Source organism: Corella eumyota, chromosome 2 (assembly GCF_963082875.1).
Source record: "Corella eumyota chromosome 2, kaCorEumy4.1, whole genome shotgun sequence".
In the NCBI taxonomy this organism is placed as follows: Eukaryota; Metazoa; Chordata; class Ascidiacea; order Phlebobranchia; family Corellidae; genus Corella; species Corella eumyota.
Genome location: NC_137491.1, coordinates 5300702 through 5312800, shown reverse-complemented (window position 1 = coordinate 5312800; position 12099 = coordinate 5300702). Strand labels below are relative to the sequence as shown.

General features: G+C 31.3%; 1 protein-coding gene and 1 pseudogene across 2 annotated transcripts; one reads left to right on the top strand and one right to left on the bottom strand.

The window, feature by feature from the left end:
* Nucleotides 1-375: 375 nt before the first annotated feature.
* Nucleotides 376-8605, bottom strand: LOC145742231 (uncharacterized). The gene is made up of 19 exons (XM_082560014.1): nucleotides 7962-8605; nucleotides 7660-7858; nucleotides 7376-7572; nucleotides 7140-7303; nucleotides 6774-6919; nucleotides 6472-6693; nucleotides 6207-6363; nucleotides 5746-5992; nucleotides 5455-5604; nucleotides 4598-4619; nucleotides 3222-3388; nucleotides 2961-3156; nucleotides 2666-2862; nucleotides 2429-2592; nucleotides 2199-2344; nucleotides 1830-2051; nucleotides 1492-1648; nucleotides 1085-1331; nucleotides 376-972 (listed from the first exon to the last, which is right to left on the bottom strand). The coding sequence occupies exons 1-19, from the start codon at nucleotides 8114-8116 to the stop codon at nucleotides 819-821; spliced, it is 3309 nt and encodes a 1102-aa protein (XP_082416140.1). The 5' UTR covers nucleotides 8117-8605; the 3' UTR covers nucleotides 376-818.
* An 885-nt stretch (nucleotides 8606-9490) lies between these two features.
* On the top strand, nucleotides 9491-12090 carry LOC145742230 (pyrethroid hydrolase Ces2a-like; annotated as a pseudogene). Its single transcript, XR_014280953.1, has 7 exons — nucleotides 9491-9705; nucleotides 10024-10219; nucleotides 10331-10671; nucleotides 10852-11073; nucleotides 11179-11308; nucleotides 11449-11689; nucleotides 11778-12090. The product of XR_014280953.1 is annotated as a pyrethroid hydrolase Ces2a-like (transcript).
* The last annotated feature ends 9 nt before the right edge of the window (nucleotides 12091-12099 follow it).

The window sequence follows — 12099 nt, the reverse complement described above, 5'->3', positions numbered from 1 at the left end:
CGTTTGTGTAATTATAAAAAAAAACATTGTAGTGATCGGTTAATGTAAAAATGACCTTATACACATCTATAAAAAATATTTGGGCTTCTTGAAAAGCATTTACTTTTTTTTATTTACATTTGTGCTTGAAGTTGTATATTTATTATTTAAAAATTTAAATTTTTAAAGTTTTATCGTTGGATCACAAAAAATAATTGCTAAATAGCTTCAAACATTAGAATTTCTAAACCGCTTTGAAGCATGTAACGTCACCAGGTGCCTTTTTTGCAATTTAATGTAATTAATCAATTACTAATAAAGCATTATAGAAGATTGTTTATTTAATTTCAATACGACATCACGAATCAATACGACATCAAAAAATATATTTGACACTACGTTTATGGTTAGGAATACTAAGGAATGCTTTTGAATATGTTTAGATATGTCTGATTTAGTTATTTTTGAATAGAATAGCTAAACGTAAACTTTAAGTGTTCGTTAGTGTTATAAGAAAATTTTATCGTTAATGCTTGTTAAACACGGCAAAGCCCAAAATCAACAACACGAGTTCGTTCAAGACCTGGCTTTTTTATTTGCGGACACCCCAGCTGTATACAAATGTCTTTAAGTCTTTTATAAGTGCTAAATTTATTTTACGCCTTTCTAAAGCCTTTTTTAATTAACAATTTTTTTTAAATACTTTATATGACAATTTTAAGTAACACCGATTATATGGTAATATTTACAATATTTAAATTGGCATTGTATGTAGTTATCTTTAATCAATTTATATTTCGTTAGATGTTATATAGCTTGTAGATATTTTGATGACGTTGTTACAAAGATGGTAACGTCTTGTTCCAAAACTTGACTTCTTTTGCACCTAAATTTTTTCCAACTTTCAAAGGAATTTGAACCGTGAGGTATCGCTTAGTTTTCTTGTCGTAATTTGGCCATTTAACATCTACCTTGCCTTCTTTGTTTGGATTTCTACAAACAGTTGAAAGTTATATTTAGTTATTTATTAACATTACTTTCTTGATTTTATTTAGCAATAAATTTAAAAAGATAATCTTTTTTATATTTGGTGTGAATAACCTACCCAGTTTTTGCAAAATTAACCAAGTAGGTCATCCACTTTCTACTTAGTTCCTTTTCATCTTCACTGTATTTGACTTTGATCGAGGTTTGGCCTTTATAAAAAGGAAAGCCTAAAGTAAAAAAGATATCATCTGTATGATCGCATTCACACCAATCAGGTTTTTTATCAGCGCTTCCATAACTTTCATCATGATGCATTCGTAGTTGTTGGGTCATTTGGTAGAGGTAAGTATTTCCACCACTAATTTCTATAACAGGTTAATAAAAGAAATATTTCTTCAGACAAAATTTTTAAAATATTTTTTAGCATTTATTTACTTTACTATAATATTAAAACATTAAGTTTACATATCCATGTCTTGGTAGAATCAGTCAGTTAAACGTTTTGTTTAAAATAAAGCAACTTACCTGAGTGTGCCTTACTGTGCTGTGCACTTGGTGCTACGAACCAACTATCTGCAAGGACTTTGCTAAGTATTTTACTCCATTTCAGTTTATCGTCATCACTATGCTTACGTGAGTAAAAGTCGATGGTCGCTTGAACAGCCTTTTCCATTTTGTCTTCCTACGAAACAAGATATTAACAATTTGCACAAGTTACAATTAAAAATATTTTATAAAGCAGTACATATGTGACCTTTTGATGATTTATTTTGCAAGTTCAAATGTATTTTTTTAACGTTGAATATATCACAAATATCGATCAATTTTTAAAATTAAAATAACGCTGTATGCAACTCACTTACTTTAACAATGCTAGCTAGTTCTTCATTCAATACAGCTCTAACTAATTCTTCTTTTAATCCATCAGAATATCCTGGGAAACTACTACACAGCATTCCGCTTCCTTCTGTGTTAGTACAACCAACAATACAAGGAACTTTCGAGTAAGCTTTGTTTTTTAATAATGTTATTGGATCGTCGGGAATTAATTCTCCGTCGACATAAACACCGAACAATTTTAATTCCTAAAATATTTTCGTTTTCGTTATTCGAATAATACTTTGCTATAGAGTTATGGATAACTTTAATCAAAAACAATTAACAAAAATTTAAAATTTAAACTGTTTAAGTTGAATTATATGGTAGTGTTAAAAGCTAGAATGTTAGACAACCTTTATTAAGTCCTCTTGGGCCTTTGTGATTTCCTCCTTAGAAAAATTTTTTAGTTTTTTTACTATTGCTCCAGGTTCTGTTTCAGTAATCTTAAGGTTGTTAAGAAACCTTTTGGTTGATTCTGAATAATCATTTTTGACTACAACTGTAAACGAAAAGTTAATCGTTTATTGCAAAATTACTTTTACGTAAGTCGCATAGTATTTATTACCAACAATTTAATATTTACGTGGAAAGTTAACTGTTCCGCTGTGAAGAATGGATCTATGGAACAAACCACGTGACAAAGGCGAAACCATGTGACAACCGACTGATACAGCTCCTGCACTTACCCCAAATATCGTCACATTTTCAGGGTTTCCACCAAATTCGCGAATATTATCTCTTACCCATCTACCATTAATTTAGTTTGTTTTATCCAAACTCTTTTTCTATTTCTTAATCACTCTTGTATGAATATACTTACTCCAGTGCTAGTGTTTGATCCTTGATTCCCATGTTTCCTTTGTATTTTGTATCTTTGCCTAAGGTTAAGAAACCAAATGCACCTACTCGATAGTTCAGCATCACTACAACGACATCATGCAACGAACTTAACACTTGGGGGTCGTAGTAATTTACGCCACCTGTTATAAATCCTCCCCCATAAATATAACATAAAACCTACAGATATAAAAATAGGATAAAAACAATAATTTTGTTTATACAAAACTAGTTTTATAAACCTTTTTAATGTAAAACTTAAGGTTAGGGTTGATTACCGGCATTTCATCACTTTTTGCGGGATTTGAACTGAAGACGTTGAGATACAAACAATCTTCATTGTTTTCATCGAGGTCAGCGTTAAACTGGTTGCCAACTACAAATTCATTTCTTATTGGGTCTACTAATTTTATATCTTGTGCAGGGCTGGGAGGTTGCTTGGTTGCCTCTAACACTCCTTTCCACGGCTCGTTTCTAAAAAAAACGATGCTAGTTTAGGTAAGGCATCGGAGTTAGATAACACATTGAATTTTACTTACTTTTGGGGAGGTTCAAACCTAAGATCCCCGATCGGTGGCTTTCCATATGGAATACCTAGGTAAGCGTATACTTGCTTTGCCCCATCGACATCTGGAATGTTGCTTAATCGACCTTTAACCTGTCCACAAGGGGCACTTACAACTGGACAAGCCATTGTAGGGTTGTTCTACCTATAAAAAGACTGGCAAGGTAAATTGAAAATCTTTTTAAATTTAGAGTTCGTTTAAACCTATTTCTGTAAACTTAAATCGACTGGTTATAATAACGATACACCAAATATGGCGCGTTTTTTGTTTTAAAATACGAATTACTATATCATCTGATGCTGCAAATTATAAAACAAACTAATTTTGAACTTAAAACAAACACGAACAAGCTTTTGACTTTGTAAACAATTTGTTTAAACCTTGCAACCGGAAATCATTGCTCATGTCTACCTAGATGATAAACTTAACATAAGTTTAAAATATCCTTTGCATTAACAAGTTTTAAATTGCATGCTAGTTTTTATATACTGCAACCTCAGTTGTTTAATGTTAAATTTTTGCGTTTTATATTTAAAATTTGCCGAAGGCTAGACTTGAATTTGTAACGCTGAGTAACTAAAAGCTTTTGTCTAAAATGCAATACACCCCCCAATGTGTTTTAGCTTATAGACACCGATTAATCAGAAGTTAAACGCTCGCTTCAATGCACAAAAAAGTTTGTGGCCTTTTCCGATTCAAAGCGGGTGCGGCTTTGGATCAGTCAATGCTGAAATGCTTCATAGATCTTTGAATAGATTTAAGTATGTTAAAAAAACATTATTACCTAAACTGGTTAACATTTCAAACTAAGGTAATCTTTCTAACTGGTTTCAAAATTACAATTTTTATTTTGCATTTTTGGATCACTTAATAGCTTAATTAAATTTTGACACATTGCATTATTAAACCCTTTGTAGACCGGGTACTGTCATCAGGTGCCTTTTTAGTGCGTGTAAACCCTTAATCGCTTACTTATGGCCTGTTAAAGCGTTATGGTTAATTGTTTAGTTTGGTTTTTGAATTAAAAATTTTACTAATCACAATGACATTAAAAAATGAATTTTACAGTAAACTATTTTGCTAATGAAATTAATCTACAAAACTTTTTTTAATAATGATAAACAAATATTGTATAGTTTTACGCAATGGTTTAAATATAAATATTTTTTTTACAGAATTTGACTAAGCAATGTTTTAAATTATAATTAATTCTGCCTACAAAGCTAAAATTGTATCATTCCAAAATTTAAATTCCTCATAAGCAAAGTTTTCGTTTACTGCAAGGGGAATTTTAGCTGTAAGATTTCGTTTAGTTTTTCCATCATAATTTGGCCATTTGACTTTTCCACTTTTTCACTTTTGTTTGGATTTCTAAAAAAAATCAAATTTTATTTTAATGGACGATTTATCTTGTAAGGTTAAACGTTCGCAATATCTTTATTGTATTTAAAAATTTATGTTAAATAGATTTACAAGCTAATTGGTTTTTGTTTTTTAAGTAAAAAACAAAGCTATGTATTTTAATATAGGCCCGCCAAATATCATTTAAACAATAACTATTTATTATTACACAAACTAAATTAAACTCTTTTTGTTATAGCTCACTATTTTTATTTAAATAAGAAACATGTACATAATAGGCTACCAATAAAACGTATAAAATTGTTTAATAAATTTCTAGGTCTTGATTAACGAGAAAAAAAGTTTGTTTATTTACGTTTGCCTGTGTAACTAAATAATTATAGTTTAGTTCTTGGCTTTTTTAAACATCTTTGCAGGTTTCGCAAATATGGTATTTAACACAATTTTCTAATTTTCTACTGGCAACTTTTCAAAAAAACAATACATTTTTCAAATTTTTCAGTTTGGTTCTTCTTTAAAACTTAATTTTTAAATTATATATTTCCAATTCATATAAAACCTTTAGTTTACTAAGCATTTATTATTTGTGCATAGGCAGAGTTAATATTGGATTTTTATAGGGGTACTTAAGCTGTTGGATTCATAACATTTGAAGTTAATGTTTTGCACATGCAAAATATCTTAAAATCAAACTTAACCTTGAAATTATTATGAATACACTAAAAATTGCATACTACGTTCTTATAAGGAAGATGATGAAAGGTATAAGGATATATGTTATTGTAATCAAGATAGCAAGTAATAAAATAAGAATTACAATATTCATGTAAAAATCTAAAATTACAGCGACGGAAAAGTTTCAGTCCAAAATCGAACAGCTTCTTTGCTTAAATTATCACCAACCGTCAACGGGATTTGAACCGTTAGGTTTTGCTTAGTTTGTCGGTTGTATTTTGGCCATTCAACGTCTACCTTTTCTCCTTTGTTCGGGTTTCTGCAAAAAAGGCAATTTTATGTGTTAAAACACACGTAGATATTTTTCCTATTTTGTACTTAAGGTTTACTAGATAAGTTAGTTTTTGTTTGTTCATTTATTATATCAAGTTTATAATTTTGTAAAATAATTAATAATTACCCAGTTTTTGCAAAATTGACTAGGTATGTCATCCATTTCCGACTTAAATCCTTTTCGTCCTCGCTGTATTTCACTTTAAGAGTAGTTGGACCATTATAAAATGGAAAACCGAATGTAAATATGATATCATCACCATGATCACATTCACAATAGTCAGCTTTTTTGCGCGCGTCTCCATAACCATCTTCGTGATACATTCGTAGTTGTTGAGTCATTTGATAGAAGTAAGTATTTCCACTGCTGATGTCTATAATACACAAGATGAATTTTACGGTATTTTTGCAATTTACTTTAAACTAGTTTGCAATGCCCAAATATGGCTACAAAACATGTTTCTATAGGACAGAACTAGAACCTAACATAATCTTTTAGGTAAACATAATTTCTAAATGGGTTTTAGTTTTACAAATTCCATACAAACAGTTTAGGCGGTCCTGTAAAAACTAATAAAATCAACTTACCAGAGTGTATATTAGCTTGTTGTATTGATGGCACCACGAACCAGCTATCGCCGAGGAATCTACTATATACCATACTCCATCTCATCTCATTGGTATCATCAATATCACGTGAGTAAAATTCGATAATCGCTTGCACGGCCTTTTGCAATTTATTCTCCTAGGCATACAATTTTAAAAGATGAGTAAATTTTAAATTAACTAACTGAAGGCTAAGTTTAAACAAACTTTGTTGGCTTTGTTGAAGAGGTGTTGTAACTTAACTTACTATAACACTTCCGGCTAGAATCCCTTTTAGAAGTTCTATCAAGAATTTCTTTGGAATTTTGTCATTGTAATTTGGTATTCCCAATGTAACAATTTTTCCACCTTCAGTGTTATTACAACCGACTATAGAAGGAACTTTCGAGTAAGCTTTATTCTTTATTAATGTATTAAGTTCATTTGGAATTATTTCTCCATCAACCGCAACACTAAAAAATTGCATAGCCTAAAAAAATTAAAGGTTAATTAAAAAGAGATGAAAAGCCATTTAAAAGTACTAATCTTTGTCTTAAAAAAATATGTGACCAAAGCTTCTTCCCGTTGTGCCCTTAAAATTTTTTCGGCAGGAAGACTTTTTAGTTTTTTTATGATGGCTTCAGGCTGTGTTTCAGTAATTTCAAGTCGTTTTAAAAACCTCTTCAGGTAGTTTGTATATTCTTTTGGCGCCAAAACTGTAACAAGAAGTAATAAATTAAACACTTAACTGCATTTGATATATATTTTGTATTACATATGTAAAAGATATATATATATATATATATATATTTTATTTTTGACAAAATAAAATTATATGTCTGTAGAAGTCAAATCACATATATAAAAAATGTTATATAACCTATAGTAAATAAACAATTAATTACTTTTAATTAGTAACAAGAAACAATTAATTACCAGGCAGATCTATTGTTCCACTATGATGAATGGATTTATGAAATAGGTCACGTGACACGGGTGATACCATGTGACAACTAACTGCTACAGAACCAGCACTTTCTCCAAATATTGTCACATTTCCAGGGTTTCCACCAAATTCTTTAGCATTATCTCTAACCCATCTAACGAAGTTGTAAAATGAAAATAGTAAAATTTACGGAACTTATAAATACACTTAAAAAAGTTATACTTACTCTAATGCTAAAATCTGATCCTTGAGTCCCATGTTTCCTTTGTATTTTGTATCTGTGCCTAAAGTTAAGAAACCCAACGCATTTACCCGATAGTTAGGCATAATAACTATGACATCATGCAATGAACATAGAACTTGGGGGTCATAACCATCAATACCCCCCTCTTGCATTCCTCCCCCATAAATCCAAAACAAAATCTGTTTGCAGAAAAAAATATGAAATGTTCGTAGAACTACCGTATTTTTTGCTAAGTCAGCTCATGACATGTTATTTTACGGACTTACCGGCATTTCGGCATTTTTGCTTGGGTTTGAAGTAAACACATTCAGATATAGACAATCTTCGTTTGTGTTTTCGAAAGCAGATTCGTGATACTGGTTGCAAATAACAACAAATTCTTTTTGTGGCTTTGAAAAAACGTTATCCTGAGCTGGGCTGAGTGGTTGAGTCGTTGCTTCTAAAATTCCTTCCCACGGCGTATTTCTGTTAAATTTTCAATAAAACGCGTTTTATAGAAATCTTAGAGTGTGACCATCACAACTTATCGAGCGCTACTTCTAGTTTAAATTTTTGCAGAAAAACTCACTTTTGCGGTGGTTCGAACCGTAGATCTCCGACAGGTGGCTTAGCATATGGAATTCCGAGATAAGCGTATACTTGTTTTGCTCCACTAACCTCTGGAACGTTGCTTAATCGACCTTTAACTTGACCACAAGGGGCACTCACAACTGGACAAGCCATTTCAATAAGATTATGAATAAGAATATAAAACTAAAACGTAACGACCTGTTTTAACGAGCTGTTAACAACTTCAAAAATTTCCCATAATTTTTCAAAATTTAAGCTAATTATTACGCTTGCCCTTTTCTATATAACGCCTAAAAAATTTGCGGTTTAATTAACTACGTAAAAACGAAAGTTATATTTGATTAGCGAAAAATTTGTAAAAATGTTAATGTACTTAACACATTTAATTAGAAATACTAAAAAATGTCATATTTCCTATATTTGCCCTTTTAAATAACGCCCCATCGCATATCCAACTACCGTTAGCGGTTGACGGTAAATATTGACAGGGTTTTACGCATGAACGTTTTACTTACAAAGCACTTTTGCTAAACGTCCGACTGTCTTGCAGGTAAGTCCTCTACGCTCTGGTTAACGTAAATACAAAACTGTTCTCAACATGTTGTTCTGGCTACCTAGGAAGTAAACTATAATCCATCATTTACGATAAACGATGCAATCTATAGCGGGCATACTACTTCATTTAATTATATTTTTATTTTTAAAAAATAATTTTTTTAACTAAACGTGCTAATTTTTGTTATAAAATAGAATATAGTATACAGTTCACTCAAAAAATACTACAACTTTTTCCGTTTAATTTCCTAGTAATTTTAGCTGTCACAAAAATCGTGTTACTTTTAACACGTCACTCGGTCAACTATGTTAAAAATAATAATTTTACATTAGCCTGAATAGCATGACAGCGCAAAATTATTTACTACTAAGACGTAGATCGTGTATTTAAGAAACAATTACGCTTAATTGTGGGTCGTGAAAGGCCAATGAAACACTCGAAATGTCACAAAGAAAAATGGTGACGCATGAAAAAACACAGCGCGCTTGGATTTGGAAATGAACAAAATTTTGCAATAGGCCGTGACGACAAATTTTTACTTAAAAATATTTTTAGAATTGGCATAAAACTCCAATACACAGGCGTTATTATAAAAAAGCTGTTTTATTTATTGAACTACGAGTACAAAAGCTTTGAATGCACAATTGGAAAAATTTTAAAGATTTTTTTAGGAACACAAATGTTAAAACAGGAATTTAAATAAAAAAAAAGAAAAAGAGATTTTAAAATAAAAAAACTAGTTTTGATGGATTTAATAAATAAACTGCAAATATGTACTAAGTTATGCAAAAAATTTTGACCAAATCCAAAATTTGTTGTTTAATAAAATTTGCCTTAGGCCCAAATTCAAATAACATTTTTTACCGATTATGTTATTTATAAAAATTTACGTAATAAGCTTAGGGTAAGTTTAAAGTTAAAGTGTTAATTTTATAAAATTAAATTCTGAAAAACAAATTTCTAAGCTAAAAATAGGTTTATTGTATATGTAATAATATTAAACTAGCTATACAAGATAATAAAAATTAACAATGGCTTGTGCGGTTGTGAGTGCCCCTTGTGGTCAGGTTAAAGGTCGATTAAGCAACGTTCCAGAGGTTGGTGGAGCAAAACAAGTATACGCTTATCTTGGAATTCCATATGGTATGCCTCCCATCGGAGATCTTAGGTTCGAACCACCGCAAAAGTAAGTTTTTATTATTTTTAAGTTATGTTTTAACTCAAGGTAATACAACGCGTCCGAAACCGTGATGTATCTACAGAATAGCGTGGTGCGCTCCTGTTTTTAATTAGCGTGCCACGTTTTGTTTGTAGAACAACTGCCATTGTTTGCAGGTGATCTTCGGACGCGGTACATCGTAGTTATTTTTACTAATAGGGGATTTTATTTGAACTCCGTTTTACTTAATATACGACGCCTCTAATATTATGTAGTGAGTTAATAAGTGATACACACAAGTCAGTTTTACTTTGCAATTAATCTGTTGTTACTGTTTTTTAAAAGAAATGCGCCATGGAAAGGAGTTTTAGAAGCCACGAATCAGCCTTCTAGCCCAGCACAGAATCCTATTATGTTACAGCCTCTCGATAGGTTTTGTGTAATAGGAAACCAATTTAAATCAACTTTGAAGAACTTTAGCGAAGATTGTTTGTATCTTAACGTTTTTGGTTCAAATCCCAGCAAAACCGCAAATATGCCAGTAATTGATCTATAAGTATTTGTGTCTATACTTTTAAAGTAGTAAAAGAGATTCACATCTTGCTTTATATCATGTAAATTAAGAATAATCTTAACGGAAAACCTTTCACAGGTAATGTTTTGGATTATGGGGGAGGGTTTCAAGTAGGTGGAATAGATTACTTCGATCCTCAAGTTTTATGTTCGTTACATGACGTCGTTGTAGTAATGCCAAACTATCGAGTAAATGCATTCGGTTTCCTAACTTTGGGCTCTAATACAAAATACAAGGGAAACATGGGAATCAAGGATCAGAAATCAAGGATCAGAGCTTTTGCTTCGAAAGATCAGCGGTACTTAAAAGAATTTTTGAATTTACTCGGGATCACAGAAGAGGAACCTGAATCCATTATGAAAAAGCTAAAAAGTCTTTCCACTCAGCAAATTATTAAAGCTCAAGAAGAAGGTTTTATGGTATATTTGAAGTAGCCCTAAATGTTTTTTCTCTAACAAGCCTTAGTTGCTAACACATTCTTAAAAGTTAATTTCTTAACTTATGTAAGCAAACTTCTCTTAACGTAAGCAAGTCATTATTCCATCATTAGCTAATTTAATGTTTTATTATAAGTTAAATGGTTTCTAATTTTTGTACAGAAGCGCAAGTATTTCTGGGTGCCAATGGACGGGGAAATTATTCCATATGAGACAAGCAATGCGTCAAAAAATAAATCTTTTTCAGACGTGCCTACTATTATTGGTTACAATACGAGTAAGGGGGCTGGAATGTTGTCTTGCATGATCCCTGGATTTTTTGATGGTCTTTCCGAGGGTTTATTTATGGCAATTGTTACCGGGATTTTAGCAGAAGATATCGAAGTATTTTTTGTTTGATGGCTTTTTTTCGTCTTTTTTTAAACCTTAATTACAAGGCATGCTAAAAAATAATAATTATTTATTTTTAAAAGTTGTGTTTTTCCACAGGGTGCTAGAATGGAAAAAGTTCTGCAAAAGACAATCGATTTTTATTCACGTGATATTGCTAAGGGTGATAAATTGAAATGGAGTAAAATGTACGCCAAATTTTTTGGGGACTACTGTTTTGTAGCCCCAAGTATTTTACAGTCTAAAGCGCATGCCGGTACCAGTTTATTGTTTCATAATCTTACGAATATTAATACTATTGGAAAGCAGAATAGTTTAATTAAAAACTAATTGAAGTAAGCGGCCATTGTTACTTTTAATTATAGAGATAAGCAAGGAAAAGACTTTTCTGTACCAAATGGCACAACAGGTTTGTTAACCACGATAAAAACTTCGGAAATGCGGAGTTAAAACCGGATTTTTGTAAGTGCGATCATTCTGACGACGTGTTGTTTACATTTGGTACTCCATTCTACAATGGGCATACTAGTTTGAAAATAAAATGGAGTGATGACGAAAAAAAATTAAGTCGCAAATGGATGACTTACCTTGCCAACTTTGCAAAATTAGGGTACGTAAAATTCAAGTAGCCTTATTTTGTTACTAAGTTCTTTTTTTACAAGGTAACTTATCTTAATCGTATTTACCTTTTTTTTCAGAAATCCAAACGAAGGAGAAAATGTTGATTGTGAATGGCCAAATTACGATGCTCAAAAAAAGAATCTTACCGTTCGAATTCCACTTGACGTTGGTGAAAACGTGAACGCGGAAATCGTTAAATTTTGGCAGGAAACATATTTTCCAGAGTAATTATAAGTAACAAACTTTGTGAAAAGTATTGGTAACGAACAAGGTTGCCTTTTCTATTTTGTATATTATTCCATTAAGCTTAATATTTAAATTTCACGTGTAAAGTTACGCTTACTCCATACCTTTCGGTCGAAGAATTAGTGTCATTAGTGAGAATAGTTATAGTTGTAA